A 22,561-nucleotide genomic window follows, 5' to 3' on the forward strand; every position below is an offset into this window, starting at 1 on the left:
GTTTGACGTCATCCTCTCAAGGAGCTCTTAGGTAGCTGTGTGGATTTCTTTAGCGATTTCCTGTACGACCGCCTGTTGTTGGATATTTGTCTACAAAAGGTGTTTCAAGATGGGATCAATGGCGCGGGACGAGATGTGGGTTCTAGTGCTTTAGTACACAGGAAGCTCTAGCGGGCTGTGGGTATGAGCTGGGATTGTCGCTGCTGTAGGTCTCTCCACCGTAACTGGCGTCGCTGCTTCCTGAAAAGAAAGGGATAGAGAAAACCTCCATTACTTGGGAGCTAGATGTTCTCCAACTCGCTGTCTTGCGCAGCACCTTTTAAACTTTTCACTCGACTCTGGGTAGGGTGAAGAACTGCCGCTCTCCTCATTCGGCTCCAGCTGTGCCTCGTCAGGTCGCCCCGCCTTCTTGCCATGTGCACCACGGCTCTCCACAACACGGGTGCTGAAGTGGCACTGTCCGTTCAGCACCACTCTGGCAGTCATGTTCGGAGCGATTGCCTTTTCCTGCATGTGGAACGTTAGGCCGTCGTCACAATATATATATACAGCAGATAAGTACGTATAGGACCTCCGGCATGTCTACCTTTCATGCTGTTATATGATATATGAATATCATTTTTATACCACCAGCCCAAAAACAGTATACGGACAAAAAATGTTTATTCATATAAGTACAGAAAAGATGTAACAATAATATAGATTTTAATACTTAAATTGTAAAACACATAATTTAACACAAAATGAGCAGAGTGAGATGTTTAAACTTCTGTTCAACTAAAAAGTGTAAATGTCGAGGACAAACAAAAAGAAACCTACAGCTCAGCAGAGACTGTTATAAAGTGCTTCCATGTTGGAACAATGATCTAAATATTATTCCATCATCATCTTTATTATCATCTGATTCGATTTTTTTCTGTAAGGGAATTGAATCTTAACGCACCAAATTACGTGTTTGGTGGCATTTTTGGTCACGGTTTTAACTCCAGGCTGGAAACAAATGGCCCGAAGTCTCCGTCAGGGTTTTTTAGGATCGCTGATGCACAAGGAATTGAAAGTGAAAGGGTGCAAAGAGTTTATGAAATAGAGAACGCATCGAATCCTGAGTTTTATCCTTCGTTTAAAATTTGCATGTGGCTGTTTGTATAAATTGCACATTAAACATGATGGTACAGAAATGTAAAGATTAAAACTCCATATCAAAGTCAAGAAACACACACGTGTTGAAAACAACTGCATGAACATCACCGTCCACGGCACGTGCAGTGTTAAATATCCAGGGAACTCCACGAAGTTCACTTTCGGACAAGATCTCAGTTTGGCACAAAATGCATCATGATCTTTATACAATATTTATTCTATTGACCTTCTCCAGTCTTTTATTTGAGCTTTTATTTACGTTTCAGTATAAAAACTGTATCAGGGATGTGACACCAGGCTACACACCAGCACCAACTCTCAAGAACATGCTTAGGAACGTCGGTTCGCTCTCTGTGAAGCTCGTTTCTAAAGCAGGCAACACTTACACACAGCAGATGTTCTCAAGAAGGTTGTGTCCTAAGTTCCTGTTGTAGCAAAGTGTAAAAGAAAAATGTCCTGCGCTGGAAAGAGAGATGAAGTTTGACCCTGAATCATGCACATAACTGGCAGTGTCTGAGTGGAACCGAGTAGAACCCTAAAGAGAACATTTATATAAAATACTGTTCAAGTATCAAGTTTTTTTTTTCTTTACACGCGTTAACGTTGCGATGCGGAGAAGCGGCACCAGGCACGACCTCGTCGGCATCCAAATGGATTTTTTTTTTGCATTGATTTGCATTGAGTCTGGATTCAGTAGTGTGTCGGAGGTCCAGTGCCCTCTTGTGGGCACAAACACCACTGAAAACTGAACAAAAAAATACTAAAAAATATATTAAAAATTAAATTAGTCATTACAAAAAAATGGATCTCGGAACATCTAAGACGGATCACACCACAGTCTCCTGCGCTTTAGCGTCCGTGAGAAAAGCATCCAAATGTGAAAAGTCCACTACGGCATCGCTCTGGTTTACGGAAATGTCTTTGATGTGGTCCTCGTCACTTTGGTCCTTGGCGAAATTCACGAAAACCTGAACAAAAAATATTGAGAGATATTTGATTAATATTATAATAAACTCTGGGGTTTATATAAAAAAAATACATTATATACATCAAGTATTATATAATTCAGTACTCAGCATATCACTCTGAGGAGAATGTTCCTCGTGGGTTTTTGGGAAGAAAACCAATTCTAGCTTTCTAAAGAAGAGCTCCTTCATTTAACAGTATTAAGCTAATAATGCTAAATGTTGTATTTGTAATTGAACAACTCAGAACCCATCCAATTTTTCTTACTTGGTCTAGTGTGGTCTGTGAGACAGAGTAGTCCTCAATGTGGAGCTGCTCTTTGTTCTTGGACAGGATGCTGAAGATCTTGGCCAGTGAGGTGAGCGATGATGGAAGCTGGTACTGCAGCATGTTCCTGTGTTTCTCCTTCAGAGTGCTGCCTGGTAACTCCTGCTCGATCAACTCCATCACCGGCTTTAGACAAGGTTCAGAACCTGCCACTCGCAGGATGATCGTGTAGCCATCACCAAACCTGAACAGAAAACTCTGATGAAAAAAACTGTTCTACGCATGAACTTTCAGTGATCACTTTAGAGAAATATGTTTTGCAATAAGGACTGGACAGAAAATCATAAACCATGGCTGCATGAAACTCTCCTGAGGTCCTACCTGTTCTTTAGGTGCTGAACACTGCCAAGGCAACGGAACCTGCCATTGACCATAATGGCCATGCGAGTGCACAGAGCCTCACACTCCTCCATACTGAAAAATAGATTTACTGTTGATGAAAAGGTTCAGTCTAGAAGGTTTATAAAACATACAGCAGAAGGTTCCAAGTAGCCTTTAGGAAGTTGAGAAGTAATTCATTCATTCGTTCATTCATTCATTCATTCATTCATTTTCTCCCGCTTATCCGGAATTCGGGTCGCGGGGGCAGCAGTCTAAGCAGGCCCCCGCCTTCGACTGCTGCATAATCCTCACAGCACGGTCCCTTACGGTCCCTCCTGCAGGTGGTGAGCCCATGGGAAGTTGAGAAGTAATAACTATCCGAATTTCTTTTACTTATAGACGACTTTCATAAAATCCAAACCTAAATACAGACGATCCCTGAGTTATGGCGGGTTGGATTTACGATAGCGATATGACATAATTGTAGCTCGCAATTTATTATTAAATTACAGTACACCACCCTATATTGATCGCTATTCTTTAAAATTCCTGTGGAGGCCAGGCCATGTGATATTCCACAATAGGACTTATGATATTTTTAAGTTACGATGGTGTCATCAGAGCGCAGCTCCATCGCAACTCTGAGAACTGCCTGCATTCTCTTACAAAAAATGGGTTCCTTCTTATCTTTTTTTGGGGTCATTCTGGGTTTCTAAACAGGATTTTTGAAAAGTAAACCCAGTTGCAGAAGTTATATATATATATCGTATAAACACTCGAAGACACTTTATCTTTTCAAATATAAGGGCATGACATTTTTTTTTTTCACTTCTTCTAAAAGAAAAGATCGTAACTCCACCTGTGTGAGGTAAGAAGGACGGAACGTCCCTCTTTAATGATGCCGAGGATACAGTTCCACAGAGCACGTCGTGCTTTGGGGTCCATACCAGTTGTGGGTTCGTCCTGTTCCAAAACAACAACAGTGTGAGTGATGCATAAAACTTCCAGAAAATCATATGAACCAGGGTGATGGGTCTCACTATGGTTCTGTCTATTGTAGAAATTGTATTAATTGGTCATAGATGCCCTGTGTGGGGTGTTAAATAAACCAAAGGGCATTTGAAGGAGATCGTACCCCCGTGCCTGGTTTCTACTCACCAGGAACAACACTGGCGGGCCTCCGATCAGAGCGATGGCCGTGGAAAGTTTGCGCATGTTTCCTCCGCTGTAGCTTCCTGCCGATTTGTCCACATATTTCACAAGACCCAGTTTGCGGATTCCCCACTCTGCCACCTGCAACCAGCACCGGGTGCGAGAGATGAATTATATAAACCCACCATGATGTTCTACACACGGTGACCTGATATTCTGCTTAGAGCTTTTCGGTTCTAGTGAAGTACCAACCTCACACACTTCTTTTTCTGGGACGCCACGTAAAATGGCGTAAAACTCCAGGTGCTCTCGGCCGGTCAGAAGGTCGTTGATGGCGTCAAACTGAGGACAGTATCCCATGTTTTGATGCACCTCGTTGATCTCGGTCAATACGCTGCAGTAGAGTTTATAATTAGCCTTTGTGTAAAAACAGCTATTATGTATTAGATGCAGCATGCTATCGAATTCGACATCATCTCCAAACCTCTTTCCAGCTAAATAAGCCTCTCCGCTCGTGATGACCGAATCTCCAGTCAGCATCTTGAAGGTACTCGTCTTGCCAGCACCATTCACACCAAGCAATCCAAAACACTACACGGAGTAAAATCACATTGAATATCACAGTTCCGGTGTAACGGAATGTCGAGAGGATATTTTGGAGCAGTATTTTTACCTCTCCACGTGGAATTCCCACACACAATCTGTCCACTGCTGGCTTCTGCTTCCTCTTATAGACCTGCAAGTACATCAAACTATCACTTTACTGCTTAACGCTCTTATGTTTATTGTTTACTCCTTTAATTGGTGCCATGTAGAGGAAGCGAGCCATGCTCTCACCTTGGTCAGCCCTCTGAGCTCCAGAATATCATTCTGTCCACCTCCACCCAGAATCCTTTGCCTCTCTCTGGCCACATCCTCATCCTCCTCGGTGATCGGCTTCAGATGAGCACTGTAGCCTCTGTAGGCACCGAGGTTTAATCAGCACAGAGAACATCGAAGAACCAGAAGTATATTCTCTGAGGAACTGAGGAACGTACCTGGACTTGATGCAGAAGCGATACTGTATGAGCACTGTGATACAGAAGAAGACCACGCCTTCCACTGCCATAGCGAAGAGGTTCTTCCCCACCATGTCCCACGCCAGAGGAGAACGGAAGCGATTCTCACCTGGAGAGATTAGGGAAGTTACAGATCATAAATACACATCCAGTACGTGCAGATCAAGGTTCACCAGAATACTGCTTATTCCAAAAACTCATTCATTGGATCGTACCGAATCTCTCCAGAGCATCAGCCATGGCCTGGTTCTTCACCATATCGATCAGGCCTCGTCCCAAGCAGAAGTGAGGGAAGATCAGGAAAACGTTTTTCAAAATGTCATTGATGCCACCAGTCTCCTGAATCAGGACACATCGGAGAACATCTGGTTATAATTTAGAGTTTAATGCAAAGATTCATTATCATTATCACCTTCTTTTTTTCCTTCTTCTTCTTCTTAATAATATTATCATTTTAAAGCAGCGATTTTAGGTTGATCCAATCCAATCTGGATTTGCCTTATTTAATATGAGGTTTTAGCAAAACGTTTGGAGACTAATGGTGTAACTGGTGCTGTTCTGTCTCATGTGCGTTCCCACGTCTGCGATTTCGTCGTGGACCGCAAGTTAGAACAAAGAGCAAGCCTGAGATTCTGTGTGAAACCGGGTCATTTTGCAACAGTGATGTCTGACTTGACGTACATTCGACGAATCGATTGAGGTGTTTTCGAGAGGCACTCAAACTTCAAAAACATCGCCGGAAGACGAAGAGATGAAGGGTTCAACCGCCAAAAATGTCGAAACTGTTCAGCAACTCGTGCATAACGATCGTCGGAGAACGATCCACATGGTCTCACTTCTGTACACGCCCTACTTGCCAGATTTGCATATTTCCCCCTTTTCCCAAAAATGAAGATCCAGCTGGCGCTTTTTTACACTTTTGCAGAGATCCAGCTCAAATCACAGAAGGTGCAGGACAAGCTTCGAAAAGAAGACTTCCAGGACACGTTCCAGAAGAATGCTGGGCGTAACGTATTGGAGTGTGAAATGAAGATAAATAAATACTTTCTTGTAAACAGAGCGAGTCTGGAAACTTTCTGATACCAACTCGTACCTGAAACCTCAGCTCAGTCAGATCTTCCTATAAACCCTTGTTCTCTAGATTCTTTTCACCATTTCATAAATGCTTGATGTCCACTCATGGCCATGTGTTACACTGATTAATGTTTAGTTATAATTTCCAATAATTAGTGAAATACTGCTGTACTACTAGTGCGCCTGTTTCATACATACATTGCTGCCAAAAAGCTCCAGGACGAAGGTGGAGACGCTGCCGTTGATTCCGATGAGGATGTTGACGCTGGTTAGGACCACGTAAGCCGTGCTGGGGATCTTGAAGAAGAACGATGCTGGGTACATCAGAGGGGTTATGGACCAGCTTGAAACGCACAAACACAACAAATATTTAGTCTTGTCAAGGATATGCAGGATCAACAGCAGGATCATAATAATTTGAGAAGAATATGTACCCATAAAGCAGTAAAAGAAGAGCAAGGACAGGAAGGTTGGTGGAGGAGACGTAGGCCTCCTGCTGGAAGCACACGAAGATGATGATGACGAGGGTTGCGGGGACGATGTAGTTACACTGGGAGAGAAACACCAGAATGGTACAGTTAGTGTACAACTGAATGAGATGTTGCTATAGAAATGATACCCAGAAATAAACCTGGATCTCACCATATCCCACACAAAGTTTGCGAGCCAGTAGAGGAGCGGCTGAACTCCGCTGATGAATTGCATGTGTTTGGCTTTATTTACTCTCTCCTGGATGAGGAAGACCACAAAGCTGGCCGGGACGAAGGACATAGCAAAGATAACGCAGATAGAGACCAGAACATCGACTGAGGTGGTCATCCTGACACAAAAAAAAACCCACATTATATGGTGGAGGCCTAAGAGAAGTGAATAATTTGTAGGAACTGTATGAAACAGATTCCTATAATGAGGAACATGTTTACTCACAAGGCCACCTGAGAGAGCTGCTCTTTAGTGAGATTCAGTGGATGGTTAAAAGCTTTGATGGCAAATTTGGCTGGGTTTAGCCCGGCAGGCAGGCTGGCATGCAGGATACCGTTGTTCATCACGTTGAGGAAAGCAGCAATGCTGTGCCACCCTTTGTTATTGAACCAGATCTGCACGTGAACGCAAGTAAATGGCTTTAGTTTATCGGTTTAGTGTGAACCAATGACAGATATGACTGGAGAAAAGCTACAGTTTCTCAGAGGTTTATTTGCACAGGATTCACCATAAAGCGTTTACTCCATAAAATCTACAGACCTTGACATTGTTCTTGGTGTCCATGTTGTTGATGAAGCTTGATAAACCTCTCAGGAACCTGTCTGCTGCAGTGCCCTGTTCCAAACGACAACACTAGCTTAGAGTTCACTTCAACACAAACAGAGGCTTTTGAGAAATCCAGATTATTTAGATCAGTGCTCCCCAAACTACAGCCCCCAGATTTGGAACTACCCTCTGAATGATGCCAAAGACATATTAAGAAAATGTCATTTTAAATATTTATGTTTACTTATAAAAATGTCATATCTGTATTTGATTATAGAGGTCGAGGCACGAATAGTGGATCGCTGGAACTATCAGCAAAAATCCATACCGATAGTTTTTCCGGGTTCCAGTCCCCTGTCAGAGCTGCCTCTAGTGGCGAATTGCTGACGCCAAGTGATGTTTGTTTCCACACGTTAGATGGCGCGCTGCACGGAGAGCGCTATATTTATTATTTATATTGTAATAATTATATTATTATATTTATTAATAAGTATATTTATTTAATTTAGCTAATATTTCTGATTCAGCTCTTCAGTGCAGTGCTATTTTACGTGGTGTGTTGTTTGTTTTTTATCCAGTATCCATTAAAAAAATTTATCAGTTGATTTATTTGTTATCAGCAAGTACGATCTAACTTGGCTATCAGTCGACCCCTAGTTATTCGCTCGTATGTCTGTACGATGCAGAACAAAATCAACTAATCGAGCATTAGGAGGCAAAATAAATGGCTTTAAAATCATAATAAAATCTCCAAAATAATACTGGTAGTCTCTCCGGGCCGTGCCAATCAAAGAAAAGTAAGAATTATGTGGCCCTCACAAAAAAAGGGGACCCCTGGTTTAGATAAACAATGATGTGAGATCAAACACGGCAGAAAATCGGAAATCAATCAGAAGAATTTGGAAGTACTCACTCTGTCTAAGTTGAAACGAACACGCATGTGAGCGATGGCCATGGAGATCTCGTCTGAAGGAGGCAGGCCTTGTGAACTCTTGGCACCCAATGAGAAGCCACCGTATCTGTAAACAGCCAATGAGAATAAAGGTTAGATCCGATTGAATGATTTCATGAAGACTAGAATGGATGGATAGATGGATAGATGGTAGTTTGGTAGATACCTGAACTCGTTCACCCAGAGTTTGTTCTTTAAACTGTAACAGAACAGAAAACACTCTGCAATTAGAGATTTACACACAAAACAACGACATGTATTTACACACACTCTCTCTGCTCACCTTTTTCCTATAATCTGCGCGTAGGTTTTGACCAGATAGTCAGAAATATTCCTCCCTGTTAGATTCTGCAGTGTGTTTGAACTGCTGACTTTAATCTAAACACAATAAACCAAATGAATAAAGAGCCCCAGATCCTTTCATTACTTAAACAAGGTTACTTTGTTTTTGTACCTGTGGTGGTGGAAGGCCTCCTGCCCCCGGAGGACACTCTGGCAGCATCTTCTTCTTCTTCTCACAGCTGCACTCACACAGAGGTGATGGGTTTTCCATGCTCCAGTTTCCAGTCCGAAAAATGTCTGATATGGTCTTGGGAACCTTTGGAACAGTCCACGCGTTTTCTTCGATAGGGCACGACCCGTCTCTGTTTAATAAAGCATGAAGAAATGAGTAGTTTGATCATTTCTTTATTGAAATGTTTGTTCGCATTTAAAGAAATGTGGTGATTAAACTATATTTAGATGCGGAAAAAGATCTGGATCTTTATATTTTTCTCCTAAATTTGTGTAACTATTATGTCGAAGGACACCCACAGACATTAACCTCGTTCCATCAATATGTGTCATTGCCACTGATGATGCCGATATTTTTTTCCTTTAGAATGGCTGAACTGCATAACTGGAGGATTTAGCACATGCCATTTGTTCATTTTCTGTGTTTCGTCAGTATTTTGTATGATCTGCATTCTTTTGAGAGTGTGACTGTCACAATTGAGGCCTGAACTACATTTCCCATCAGCCACTGCACATGTCACATGCTACATTTATCACCCACACCTTTTTCCTATCTCACCTAATTAGTGTCAGTATTTAAGCTCTGTTTCTGTTTTAACCAAAGTACAATTTTTCTTGACTTCACTCACCCAGGTTTCCCATCATCTGAACACCTCCCCCTGTAGGCCGGACTGTCCGTTAACGAGCCGAGTAGCTTGTTAGCGTGCGTGTCCTCCGGTGCATCGTTACTGTGGTGAAATATAAAAACTCAATGTGACTTCGGATTGCTGTGAGATCCTTTAGTTCTATTTTTGTTACTGTTCTTACCTGATGAAGGTAAACTGCTCCTCATACATGCTGGGCTCCAGCTCCAGGCTCGGATACTTTCCAAATGGTGGTACAATTAAACTGAAGACCAGGGCAATGCAAACGAACACAGCTGGAAGTACAATCTGGAAAGAGCAGATGAGGGGTTAGCGAAAGGTTCAGAAAGTTTGGAACGGTCGTAGTTTTGAAAATAATTTAACAAACCTGCGCAAAGAATCCTTTCCTAGAGCGACGTGCGTACAGGAAACGTTTCCAAAGTAAAGCCACAAACTGCTGTCTCTTTAAACTCCAACCTTTGACTTGATACGAGCCTTTTCCGTCAGAAACCCCTAACCAATCCGTCTCGCGGGATTCTGAACCACAAATAAACGTCTTTACTGCAGAAAACCGTTATGTGACAATGTAAAGGAATACGTAGTGATGATAAGAGTTTAATGTTATGGATGATGATGGACAACAAAAGTACCTGGATCACCTTCAGAATCATTTATATCAAAGCTGTCATCTTCAGTGAAGGGCTTCAGACAGCTCTGATGGTCACCAAACGCATGCCGGCGATGCCTTCTTGGAAGAATCGTACCATCTGGAGCAAGAAATGATTGAAAGAACCTTTCTAGATCTCTTCATTTGGCGTGATGATATTCGGAGTATATTTCCGTTCGAACTTACCCGAGGTTACAGCGTCGACGCCGTTATCCTTCGCAACCTTCAAGAAGATCTGTACCACAGAGAAGAACCTGGTCACAATTCCGTCACTAATTAATTTTATTTAATTAAATGTAATCCACCTTTCTAGACTGACTTTACCTCCTCGAGCGTGGTGTCTGAAATTCCATAGCTGGAGATGCTGAGGTCAATGAGACGATCGTCGATCTCATGGAAAAGCTCCACAAAAGCACCGTCCTTTGCTGCTTCATAAGGAAGCACATATGTGATCTCATGACCTAGATCCTCCACCAGCCTGGCTGTGGGAACGTGCTTGAAGATGATGTTGGAGATCAGGGAGATGTCTGCAATGTGAAAGACATACATATTATTATTATTATTATTATGAAGGTTTTGATTCCACAAAGCAGAAGGTCTGATTTATTCAATCTTACCGATGGTGGTAGTTTCACTCTCGTGGTCACTGCCAAGGCCGGCATCAGAGCTGCTTTCAGAGACGCTGTCATCCTGCATGGAGAGAATGATTAGATACACATAACTATTAGAGAAACATTTCAGCCAGGATTTTCTCACACTGCTGCAAGTCTGTGACCACGGACCTTCTTGAGACTGTTCTTGGAATAGGATACGGTGCTGCTGGAGTTTCGACATGAGCTTAGAGACAAGTCCAAATCTCTCTTGACCAGTGTTAGGTAGTATCCAGTGCCCAGTTGAGTCTTCAGGAAAAGGGAGGATCCCACACAACACAGCTTCCCGTGAGAGATAATGGCAATGCGGTCACCCAAAATATCCGCCTCATCCATGTGGTGGGTCGAGAGGATGATGGTTCGACCTGATGAAGACACAAAAAAATACCCCTAAATTACACCATGTCTGATTGTCTATCGTGCGAATGTTTTGTTGTGAAACTTTTATTAATCTTATTTCATTCATTTCAGACTAAATATTCATGCGTCCTGCCATTTATCGTTTCCACAAAAGTCATGTTTCGAAACAAGGTGATACCGATAGGTTTCGAGATTGGTTTTAAAAGACGCCAACAGATGGCAGCACGAGGCTGCACGCACAGTCACATGGAGCACCTGTGCTATTCTGACCACATGCGCACCCCGTCACCGAGCTCGTGAATCAATGCGATTGAAAGTCGCCGTTTTTACACCGTTGCCGAGATCCAGCGCGAATGGCAAAAGGTGCCTGAGACGATTCAAAAAGAAGACTTCCAGGAAACGTTCCAGAAGAACGTTGGGAGGCTGCATTGCTGAGCAAGAGGACCATTTTTAAGGTGACGGTGCGAAAACGTAGATAAATGAAGTACTAAAAATAACTCGTCTCAAAACGTTTTGATACCACCTCTTATTTGTAGCTGTTGGTAAAACATTTATTGCCCTCACCTTGACGATACTTGAGCAGGAGATCCCAGATGCCCCTCCGAGCGTACGGATCAACCCCAGCTGTAGGTTCATCCAGGATCACGACCTTCGAACCGCCAACAAACGCCAGCGCAACCGAGAGCTTCCTTTGCATTCCTCCTGTAATAGAATCGACATCATTGATGCTAATTATGACGAAAGATCTTCGGCCAGTCTTAGGATGTTCTAGATTTTTCTAGATGCGCTCACCTGAAAGCTGACTAGTGCGAGATTTTCGTTTGTGAGGGAGGCCTAAATCTTTAACAAACTGATCAATCTCGGACTTCACCTTCTCCTCTGATAGGCCCTTCAGACGAGCGTAAAACCAAATGTGCTCTTCTACCGTCAACCTGTAGTTTAAACAAGAACAACAAGCTTTAGAACAAATGTTACTGAAAACTTCATTGAGTTTGGAGCTCAAAGATCATGTTTGGTCTATAGAAGAACGTACATGCTGAAGAGGACATTGTGTTGTGGACACACTCCCAAGTTTTGACGGATGGCACTTAGATCTGTACGAATGTCTCTGCCCAGAATGTAAGCAGTGCCAGATGTGGGAGGGAACAGACCAGTAAGAATGGACCTGAAATTAAAAACCATCAGTCAGAAAAAAATTATGAAAAACATCTCAATTTGACAGTCAACAAAACAACAAAAGTATTAATCTTACATGGTGGTGGTCTTTCCTGCTCCATTGTGGCCCAAAAAGGAGGTGATCTGGTTCTCGTAGAAGCCCAAAGTGAGGTCATCCACTGCCAGCTTTTTGCCATGTCTGTACACCTTCACCAGATTCTCGATGTAGACACCCGGTTCCAGATCAGAAGGTACCTCTTCAATGCACACCGCTTCAGAAAGAACCATTAGATCATTTAGACTTGAACAGATATTTATCTGAGAAAATGATGTTTAAGTGAAATTCTATAAATACCGTCTGCATTTTCTTTCTTGTTTGTGGACGAAGCTGTTGTCCAGCCACATTTCTCTCCACACCAGTAAGATTTGGTAAGGGGGAAATACCAAGGCCGGGGAATCCCATACTGACCTGGGTGAGATTTCAAACAATACAGGACCTGAGCGTGAATCATCAGGTGGGAAATATATAAGAATACTGAACAAAATCTAACCAAAGAAGATTGAAAGATTACCTGGAAAGACAGCCTCGATGTACCACGTCATGATGGCATACAAAACCGAATCGATTAGCATGAGTGAGATGGAGGTAGTCAGGCTGTAGTTGTCCTCCTGCATGGGGCTGGATAGCAGGTTATTCCACTGAATGCCCACTCCCTGCTCCTCAAACAGTGCAAAGTACTCGCATCCAAACCCGAACGCTACCGGCGATAACAGGCTCTGAGAGACGGAGACATTAATAAACGTTATCTTCTCAAGGTCTAGTGATACTCCGATAAAAGCTCCTGATTGACACGACACTTACCGCGACCACTTTAGCCCCGAAGCCGACGTAGTCTTGCCAGGCCACACACAGGACGTAGGGCAGGTACAGGGTGAAGTAGATGATGCCCCCACAGGCAGCCGCCAGGTTGGCACGAGAGAATAGCGTGCTGATCAGGAAACACTGCATGATGGTGACTATGGCGAAGGAGACCAGGAAGAGATAAACCACACCCGGGTCACTGTAGGGAAGAAGGTTCCCCATCTGTAATGTAGAGCGAGATATTAAAAGCACGAATGCTTAAATTCCTTTTCTTGTGGAGCATCTTTTTTATTTATTTAGAAAACCAAATTTTCCTGTGGAAGTACAAGAGTCGCACCTTCAGGATGAGGACTAACAGGGCGGCGCTGATGAGCAGTGGGATCAGGCTGCTAATGAACCAGCTCAGCCACAATATACCGTTATCCAATCCCATAATCCGCATGGTCTCCTTGAGACGTGCCTCTTTTTCGTACACGATGCCTTTAATAATGATGGCCACGGAGTACATCCAGGCCAGGGTCATAAAGAGCGGCATCGAGCGGCTCATCACACGCAAGAACCTACGCGATAAACAATCGATAGAGGGTAAATAACTTAAAAATACTAAATGAAAACACAGCTGAAGTGAACCAATTTTAAACACGTACATATCATCCACGTAGCACGGATACGGCATCTGCTGGATGTAAACTCCCGTTTTTTCCTTGCTGCCTGTCAGAGCTCGGATTATACCATGTTCAATAACATCCTGTAGGTAGGAGAATCCTCCCCAGATGTATCGTAGATCCTCAAAGGGGTCAGCCCGAGGACCAGGATCCCAATACCTGAGGGTACAAAGCACAAAGTTTTCATTTCCAGTACACATTCTCATGCGGAAATCATTCAAATACATCCAGACGCTGACCCTTTTAGTTGTATGAAAAAGAAAGGAAACCCTACCCGTCCTTGATCTTATTGGTACGCTCCACGTTGTCGATGTCCATTCGGATCTTGTAGTTGACATTGGTAGGAAGCTCGGATGAATCCGCTTGCATGTCCGGGAAAACGATTCCGGCCCAAAACTTGCGGCTGTCAAGCAGTAGCATGGATTTTTTCACCAGACGTTCCTCGGTCAATACCGGCTCTAACTTGTCCAAGTTCACACACTTTAGATCAAAATAAAAGAAAAATAACATTTGATTTAGAAATCATACCAAAAATGTGAATTTCTTTTGAACCACGATTGAATGAATATAAAAGTGTGCTTCACCTCCATGAAGCGTGAAATGGTGAGAATGGCCTGGTCCGTCTCGTTAAAGATGTCTCTCCAGGTGTACCCTGTACCCAAGGGCCGCGTGTCCTCGGAGGCTTTAGACAAGAAACGTGAAATGTCCTCCACTCGCCACTCTGTCTCTCTTAGCTTGGCATTAAAGAACTGAGCACTGGCGTTATTCTGGAGCAGAGTCTACAGAGAGAAGACAGCAGACACTCGTTAATTACTCGTATACATCACTAAAATCTGTGTTTATAAGCTAGAATTCCAGCATTACATCAGGAGTAATGTTTTAATGACTTTTTATTTTAGTCTAGCTAATACTAACTTGCAGTACTCTCACTGACCACTGTGTGTCACTGTTAAGTTTACTTCAGTCAACTCACTCGCACAAGGTCCATCTCCTCACTGTTCTCCATGAAGTCCCAGACTTTCACCCTCATCTCCTCCCACATTCCTCCTAAATCACGCAGAACACCAAGCTCCTGGAACGTCTTATTCACCTGACGGACAGAGAGAGAGCGCTAGAGTTAGAGAGACAGGGTTAAGAACGGATAATAATCCTTCACCCATTACTCAGACAGAGACGGACCTCATGTATGATCCTGCGTGTAGCCGGTGAATCAGGCGTGTATAAGATCTTCCCCATGAGGAGAGGCTTCAACGCTCTCCAGATCATCCGTGAGATTGGACTCGACTCCAAATTCTTCATCATGTTGTTGCAGTATGGAGCTGAAGGAGCAAAAACTCTCAGTAAATGTGTACAGTGGCATTATTGGTAAAAAAAAAATAAAAAAATCAGAAGGAAGAAGCACAGATTGTTTTTTTTTTCCGGTGACTGTAAATAAGAGTTAGCTGACTGCTAATCTTATCTTAACAAGTAGCTAGCATAAAGCCAGGCGCAACGTAAATCCTACAATCGATTGTACACAAACCAGTGTGTTTAACAAACTTAAAAGTTACATACAGATACTACTTTTTCTCATCAGAACTCTAATTCCTTAAGCCACACCCACAACAATCGTACGACAATCTACATAAACAAAACTCCTACAACAATTCAAGTATTCAGTGATGTGAAAGCAATGCCGATGTGCTCCAGATGTGTTTACAGCACTTACTGGACGTGTTGTCGTAGGCGGATACCGGCTCGCTGTCGTTATTGTTACCGAACAGAGCCTTGTAGTTGTTATCTTCGTACCAGTTGAGAGACTTGATCTTTAAACCGCCACCCTCTGGATGTCCACACACGATGCGTGACACGGCCTGGTACACGTGATTGGGCGAATGGGTGACGTTTCCGGTCAAGAACAGGATCTCGTTCCGCATGTCACTCCAACTCTTCATGCTTATCAGCTGTTAGGAAGAATCAGGGAACGAATTCGTACAAGAAGGTCAGGGATAAATCCAGAACAATGTCTTACAACAAGGTGCTCATTATAATAATTCCTACATCTCACATTAATCACTTGCAATTATAATAATATTTTAAATACATTTTAATCATCTACTGTGAAAATGTAAAGGAATTAGACTGGAAGGAAATCCCAGCGTCTGCCTCTAGGGGGAGCTGCTGAGCATAGGAGCGGTAAAGCGAGATTATCGACGCTCCAAAGAGGTCCCACCTACTCAGTCACACGAAACTGAATCATATCCTTCAGGCATCTAAATCTAACCACAAGCAAGAGCTACTGTAAACACAGTGTTCTGAGACTGAGACACGCAAACAAAAGCACTTGAGGAACTCGAGGCGCCTGAAACGACCTGGAGTAACCTCCGGTCCTGCAGCCTTGCTACAGGGGTTACTGCAGTTCATCGAGCGCTGAAAACCAATAGAGACCAATAGAGAAGAAGCTGAGGCAGAGGAATAGTCTGTTTCGTTTCCTTTCTAACAGCTGATGGTAGTGGTGTATTTGTCCGAGTCGGTCTCGTCATGTGACACCCCTGAAATATTTTCTACTTCTGCATGCACACAAAGTCGACGCCTTGTTCACTGTTGTTTCATTTCGTTTTTTATTCACACAATCCGGTTTGAAAGGAAAGAAAAACAGCAGTGACCCAAAGTGACCTTGTGTTCAGCTGTTTAACTGTAGAAGAGCAGGATCTGCCAGCACCTGGAGCTCGCTACATCACTTATAACGTACGGACTCGGCTCTGGTTTCCTCACAAAGTGACCGGAGAACCCTGAGCTCCGGGAATAGCAAACCCTCTTCTCCTGCTGTCAACTTCTGCACAGGCTTCCAAACTCCAAACACGCTGCTTCTAATTCTATATTTAAGTAGAAAAACTCGATTTTTGTGTAGAAAAATACAAGTTTGTGGGCGGAGCTACAGAGCACTTGCACACAGTTTGAACTGTGATGTATCAAAATCACCTTTCCCCCCCCAATCATGTGCGCTATTCAAATTAGCACCGTCCACAGGAGATGTTCCCGATCATGTGTTTCATAAGCTGAAGGTCCGGAGATGTTCCTCAGGTTTAGACACAGGATATTAGTAGTAAAATAATGCTTTAATCGAATTTCTTTTGTTCGATCATCTCAAATCAGTGTCCTCTGACCTACATAAGAAACGTTCTGGAACTTGTAGCAGAAGTATCATGCGTCTCGCTCTGGCATCCAGAAGAGGATAAGGGATATTTTTGGATTCACTCACCTCAACAGCCAACAATCCCAGACTCTCCAAGAGCGTATCGGTGGCCAGAGACACATCCTGGACCACTTTAGGGTTGGATCTAACATCATTCTGCAGAAAGACGGAAGGAGAGTTCAATATTCAGTTTGTTATGGAAATAAACTGGTTTCTAGAGCGGCCATTTTCGCCTCTCCCTCATCATGACCTTCACTCGTGGAAAAAAAAAACAAGAAAAACAGCGCAATGGTGCAACACGTCCTCACACTCTGACCTTCTTCCCACTGAAACCTCTAGAGAAGCACAATGCTGACTGTGTAATGGTTTGGGTGATATAACAGTTTCTCATCATTTCTCAAAGTGTGTATTGTAGAAATCTGTCTGGTAATCACCCATTATTCATTCTGCTCATGATTCTATTGTATCTACTGCTACGCCCACATTAACATGACCAAACCGGTACTCTGAGAACCTGACTATAAACCTGCAACTACTGTCAGATTGGCTGAAGTTCTAAAGAAGTTCTGACCTCAATCCAGAGCTCCGCAGCAGCTCTGTGGAGGACCTTTTGAATAATACACCAGTTTGCTGCCTAGGTATCTACTTCGAAACATCTCTGTAGGTCTTACCCGTATGGGTTTCAGAAAGTCAAGGTTGGACAAGAAGTGGTTCTCCGCACTGTTCAGCCAATCAGCAGGCGCCTGACAGATGATCTTCTGGGTCATCTGGGACACGTTGCGATCGGCGATGCTGACGAACTCCTCCAGCGACGTGGTGTTGCACAGATCTCTCAGATGCACTCCGAAACCTTTAATCAGCACCTGAGGAAGGATGAAGTAACCACTCCATAACTCTTCCATAACACCATGACATATTTTTTTGATTGCTGAAGATTGAAATGGGGGTTTGTCATGAGCTTCATGTTCTTCTGTAAACAGAGAATGTTCTGTACCATATCCCCCATCGCTTGTCCTTCTCTCAAGGCTACAGAAACAATTTGGAGACGAACTGGATCTTTGCGAATCCTTTCACTCCCACAGACTAGCAGAGCCACTACAGGACATGTTCTACTGCCGTGTTTTGGGACATTTTTTATATTCTTTGGAGAATATATTAAATATCTTTGGTGAATAATAAGTTATCTACACCTACATATCTATCGACCTGATGGTTCGACCACAGGTGATGAGAAACACAGGAACACAGAGAGGAACATCTACGTTTTAGAACAAATAACCACATAACACTGGGTTCAGAGCGTCTTTTATATAAATGCAGCCATTACTAGACCTCCTTGTTTGGCTCACGAAAGCGAGGGGCACGTTTTCTGGAATGTGGGTGAGGGAACAATGCGAACATTAACGTCGGCTGACTTTGAGATTGGATTTGTTCCTACTTTTTCCAGGTTGATGTCGGCTTCCACGATCTGCTGCACGGTGTGTTTGCTCAGCGTCGCGTTCTGCTCCAGGAACTCCGACAAGGTTTCATTATCACGGAGGAAGTCCTTCAACTTAAAACCTGCAACAACAACAAAAAAATTTACAGAACAAATCCTGAGATAAGCTTAAAAAGCAGAAGATTATGAAGTGTTTTCAGCAGGAACTTATAGTAGGGGAGGTGGGAGCTCAGTGGTTAAGGTGCTGGGTTACTGATCGGAAGGTTAGGGGTTCAAGCCCCGGTATGGCCAAGCTGCCACTTTTGGGCCCTTGAGCAAGGCCCTTAACCCTCTGTGCTCCAGGGGGTGCCGTATCATGGCCAACCCTGCGCTCTGACCCCAGCTTCTGACCAAGCTGGGATATGCGAAGAACAAATTTTGGTGTCCTGTAATGTATATGTGACCAATAAAGGCTACTCTATTCTTCTAATACAGACACTGTGAGAGACTCGATCTCCAAGAGCTTCAAATCTGATTGGTCAGAACATCCCAAGAAATTCTCTCTCTGCACCAATGTGAACCAGACTGAGGTTACTGTAGGTCATTCCACTGTAGCTTCATTTTAGGATTCTTCATTGTGTATATATACAGGTTTAAAACCATAAAAATGTTTTGGTACTTGATTGAAAAAAACAGTGACTCTTGTAATGTTTGTTTGCGAAAGAAATAAACACAGATCCAACTTGAGATCTTGTGTAGATGTTCGAGAGAATTCCTCTGAGTCCAAATGGTTTCCTGTTGGGGACTGAATTCTCCTCCACGCCATGTGAATCGGGACTCGGGTGTAAACGAGCCGCTGTGGGGCTGTTCATTAAAATCGCTCGACTGCTCGAGTCTCAGCGTGCCATCTGCCCCACAGAGCCAACAGAAAAGAGGCAAAAGTACAATATTGACTATAATTACTGAGTGCTTTCAGCCTTGTTTCGTTTTTTAAGCTGCAGATCATTTTGTCTTCTAATCGTCTGAACGAGCAGAAAACCGAATACTGAAAGCCTGTGTTTAAGACTCGGAGCTCAAGAGTGGAACTTGGCTCGGTGAAAGGCGTGCGAGGGACCCCCAGCGAAATGTAAAGAGAATGACTGATGAGGATCTGTGTCCTGCTGCGAGGTGGAACTCTGCGGTCTGATCTGCTGGACACACGAACGGAAGCTTGGAATAGAACCAAGAGGGAAAAAACAAGACGGACTTGAAAGGGAAAGGGGACGCTGCCAATAATCCAGGCAGCAGAGCAGGAAACCGGTGAAACGGGGTAAAGGGGAACAAAAGGGGGGAACGAGTGCATCCTGAGCACTCTTGCTTTATTCCACAAGAAGAACCTTCTCAGGAACCTAAACGCCAAATACAGAAACATTTTAAAACAGAAGGGCTTTTCAGAACCTTTAGATCCGTTTCAGAAAAACCTCATAAAACTGTCCCAGGAACTAGTTCATTAAAGAGATGGGTTCTCCGAAAACCAGCAAGAACTCCAGGAACTGTGTATGTTCCTCATGTTCCTCATGGGCTTAATAAGATTTCAGAACCTCAATCGAAATGCCAAAGAAATAATTAAAAGGTTGAGGGAAACCAACAGTTATGACCGAACTATGATCTGTGTTTTCTCGACTGAACCTCCAGTCCTTCTAAAGAGAAAACATGAAGAATGTGCAGATGCACACAGTGTCAAATTGAATCCTGTGAGAATGAGTGCTGGTGGATTGCAGATCTGCTGTGTGTGTGTGTGTGTGTGTGTGTGTTTGTGTGTGTGAAAGAGTGTGACGCAATACAATTCCGTTTCCCTGAGGCATCCCGAGAACATGAAATGAAATGTCGGAATGCTGTATGCAGGATGATGTAATTATGATTTGTTGCTCACAGCTTTCTGCACCCTGCCACGAAGCAGAACAGGAAATAAACAAGTCCGCATGCCCGTGGTGCGTTCGAGAACACAAACTGTTCAGCGCTCGTCCCCGAGGTCTGCAGACGCCACGCATCGTGCAGTCGCTAACCCCGTCCCTTAGGACTGGAGATTTGTCTGGTCATGGATTTGAGCGTGGTGCAGAGAGATAACGCACTTTATCATATCAGACCTGCCGTGTGGGCGAGGAGATCTCTCCACGCTGAGGGGTGAGACGATCACGTGACATGCTGCTTTACAGTTATTTAGCTCGGGTATTAATAACGGACCTAAAATAGTCAGAAAACGTGATGATGATGATGATGAGGTACCTGCAGTTTTGCTCTGGAGTTTCCTCAGGGCTTGGACGAGACCCTTGTAGCCTTCAAAACTCTTATCGTTCTGGCTGTACAGTAGGATTTTCTTGGCGTCAGTAAACAACCGGGAGATTCTGGAACAAAATCAGCAAAAACACAGATATCTGATTCGATTCTCAGCACAATTGGAAAATAATTGTTTTCTTTGAAGGCTTCTGGGAGACTTCGTGCGAACGTCACAGGGCGATAAATATACATAATACAATATCGCAGCGTCTCCTTACACGTTATTCAAACGGGACGCAATCAACACAACATGGAAAATGCCGTAGTTAGCGTTAAAGATTGTCACTAATTAATGAGCTGACGTGAGCAGGAACCAGAACCATGTCATGGGTACCAGTTCTTTTAGCGATCAAGAACTTTACAGTCATGAGAACATCATGAGGAACATTAACAGTCTAATGGTGGAATGATAGGATTCTTACATGGAGTCGTTGAAGTTGCCCACCACACCGGGGGTCTCTCCAGGAGTAGGGTATCTGAAGCAGGGGTTATTGGCGTTGCAGATGATTCCTTGAACCCATGGCAAGGTGCCAGCTGATGGCATGGCCTTGTTTGGAAAATGACCTAGATAATATTTGTTTGAGACAATGAAAGCAAACAGAAGTGAGCTTCAGTATTGACATGTCAGAAGGTCCTGTCTGTACAGTGCTCCAGGAAGCGTTATCGAAAATAAAAACATTTTGCTGAAGTAAATACTATGAGAACATTTGGATTTTGGAGTGTGACTCCTTGGAAAAGTTCAAACGAGTTAATCAGGCTTTACTCGCCACTCCAGCCTGGACTTATAACTGACTTCATTCTTTTATTGTAAACAACCCGACTGTGGAAATCATTTATACACCACCGTATCGGCTTCACTCCTGTTATCATTCCTGCACCATCAATCCAGGAGAAGAATATCTGAAAATCATTCCATAGTGTATCATCTGTCTCCATACCCCCCCTGTCCTCTACATCTGCCTCTTTCAAACCAACTACCTGCATGTCTTCCCTCACCACATCCATAAACCTCTTCCTTGGCCTCCTCTTTCCTGGTGGCTCCATCCTCAGCATTCTCCTACTGATATTCCCCATGTCCCTCCTCTGCACATGTCCAAACCATCTCAAAATCTTATCCTGTCCATCGTCGTCACTCCCAATGAAAACCTCAACATCTTCAGCTCTTACTCAATGCCACTGTCTCTAATCCATACAACATCTCAGGTCTCACCACAGTCCTATAAACTTTCCCTTTCACTCTCACAGATACTCTTCTATCACAAATCACTCCTGCTATCACTCTTCTCCACCCACTCCACCCTGCCTGCACTCTTTTCTTCACTTCTCTAACACACTCTCCATTACTTTACACTGTTGACCCCCAGGTACCTGAACTCCTCCACCTTCTCCACCTCTTCTCCCTGCAACCGCACCCCTCCATTGCCCTCCCTCTCATTCACACACATGTACTCTGTCTTACTCCTACTGACTTTCATTCTCCTTCTCTCCAGCGTCTACCTCCACCTCTCCAGGCTCTTCTCAACCTGCTCCCTACTCTCACCACAAATCACAATATCATCGTAGACCGCTTGAACTACTGAGTTCTCCTGGGTAAGAGCTCTTCTTGGAGTTGTTTTTATGTCCTTGACCTGTTTGGAGGTTCGGTCCACGGTCCACACAGTGCAAACAGTGGAAACTGAAACACCCCAAGTTCAGGCGAATGCAAACAGACAACATTCTGACCTTCTTCAAATCATTAACTCCATTTAAAAGTTCGGCGTTTCACAATCGGTTTTCGAGCTCGGATGCGATTTTTTGGGTCCCATCACATTTCAGGGGAAGGAGATGAGACTGGTGAGAGACCTACTGTCTGAGGGAAATTCTATTTCTTACAATGATAAATGAACATAATGAAATTTGGTCGAATAACCAGAATGAGAA

At 43.6% G+C, this 22,561-nt stretch overlaps 1 protein-coding gene across 2 annotated transcripts in view; it reads right to left on the reverse strand.

The window, feature by feature from the left end:
• Positions 1 to 646: 646 nt before the first annotated feature.
• abca1a (ATP-binding cassette, sub-family A (ABC1), member 1A) overlaps positions 647 to 22,561 on the reverse strand; it is a 25,295-nt gene continuing 3,380 nt past the window's right edge. The window contains exons 4-50 of one of the 2 annotated variants that reach the window (XM_083533383.1): positions 21,064 to 21,205; positions 20,591 to 20,709; positions 18,347 to 18,468; positions 17,580 to 17,771; positions 16,975 to 17,064; positions 15,442 to 15,676; positions 14,913 to 15,052; positions 14,707 to 14,823; positions 14,318 to 14,512; positions 14,008 to 14,213; positions 13,716 to 13,892; positions 13,406 to 13,628; positions 13,069 to 13,290; positions 12,779 to 12,983; positions 12,562 to 12,675; positions 12,304 to 12,478; positions 12,085 to 12,216; positions 11,844 to 11,983; positions 11,616 to 11,753; positions 10,824 to 11,056; positions 10,659 to 10,731; positions 10,366 to 10,568; positions 10,228 to 10,276; positions 10,034 to 10,141; positions 9,763 to 9,911; positions 9,559 to 9,683; positions 9,381 to 9,479; positions 8,693 to 8,882; positions 8,522 to 8,616; positions 8,405 to 8,437; positions 8,200 to 8,305; positions 7,281 to 7,355; positions 6,966 to 7,135; positions 6,681 to 6,858; positions 6,473 to 6,588; positions 6,237 to 6,381; positions 5,180 to 5,303; positions 4,944 to 5,073; positions 4,744 to 4,864; positions 4,580 to 4,642; positions 4,391 to 4,497; positions 4,159 to 4,300; positions 3,913 to 4,047; positions 3,614 to 3,717; positions 2,755 to 2,847; positions 2,374 to 2,617; positions 647 to 2,108 (exon numbers count right to left, since the gene is read on the reverse strand). In XM_083533383.1, coding sequence (XP_083389509.1) covers positions 1,968 to 2,108; positions 2,374 to 2,617; positions 2,755 to 2,847; positions 3,614 to 3,717; positions 3,913 to 4,047; positions 4,159 to 4,300; positions 4,391 to 4,497; positions 4,580 to 4,642; positions 4,744 to 4,864; positions 4,944 to 5,073; positions 5,180 to 5,303; positions 6,237 to 6,381; positions 6,473 to 6,588; positions 6,681 to 6,858; positions 6,966 to 7,135; positions 7,281 to 7,355; positions 8,200 to 8,305; positions 8,405 to 8,437; positions 8,522 to 8,616; positions 8,693 to 8,882; positions 9,381 to 9,479; positions 9,559 to 9,683; positions 9,763 to 9,911; positions 10,034 to 10,141; positions 10,228 to 10,276; positions 10,366 to 10,568; positions 10,659 to 10,731; positions 10,824 to 11,056; positions 11,616 to 11,753; positions 11,844 to 11,983; positions 12,085 to 12,216; positions 12,304 to 12,478; positions 12,562 to 12,675; positions 12,779 to 12,983; positions 13,069 to 13,290; positions 13,406 to 13,628; positions 13,716 to 13,892; positions 14,008 to 14,213; positions 14,318 to 14,512; positions 14,707 to 14,823; positions 14,913 to 15,052; positions 15,442 to 15,676; positions 16,975 to 17,064; positions 17,580 to 17,771; positions 18,347 to 18,468; positions 20,591 to 20,709; positions 21,064 to 21,205 — 6,635 coding nt within the window. In that variant the 3' untranslated portion in view covers positions 647 to 1,967. Of the gene's footprint in view, positions 2,109 to 2,373; positions 2,618 to 2,754; positions 2,848 to 3,613; positions 3,718 to 3,912; positions 4,048 to 4,158; positions 4,301 to 4,390; positions 4,498 to 4,579; positions 4,643 to 4,743; positions 4,865 to 4,943; positions 5,074 to 5,179; positions 5,304 to 6,236; positions 6,382 to 6,472; positions 6,589 to 6,680; positions 6,859 to 6,965; positions 7,136 to 7,280; positions 7,356 to 8,199; positions 8,306 to 8,404; positions 8,438 to 8,521; positions 8,617 to 8,692; positions 8,883 to 9,380; positions 9,480 to 9,558; positions 9,684 to 9,762; positions 9,912 to 10,024; positions 10,142 to 10,227; positions 10,277 to 10,365; positions 10,569 to 10,658; positions 10,732 to 10,823; positions 11,057 to 11,615; positions 11,754 to 11,843; positions 11,984 to 12,084; positions 12,217 to 12,303; positions 12,479 to 12,561; positions 12,676 to 12,778; positions 12,984 to 13,068; positions 13,291 to 13,405; positions 13,629 to 13,715; positions 13,893 to 14,007; positions 14,214 to 14,317; positions 14,513 to 14,706; positions 14,824 to 14,912; positions 15,053 to 15,441; positions 15,677 to 16,974; positions 17,065 to 17,579; positions 17,772 to 18,346; positions 18,469 to 20,590; positions 20,710 to 21,063; positions 21,206 to 22,561 lie in introns of both variants that reach the window. The other variant, XM_083533382.1, reaches the window with a different exon arrangement.

The sequence above is a fragment of the Silurus aristotelis genome, assembly GCF_946808225.1.
Source record: "Silurus aristotelis genome assembly, chromosome: 27".
In the NCBI taxonomy this organism is placed as follows: domain Eukaryota; kingdom Metazoa; phylum Chordata; class Actinopteri; order Siluriformes; family Siluridae; genus Silurus; species Silurus aristotelis.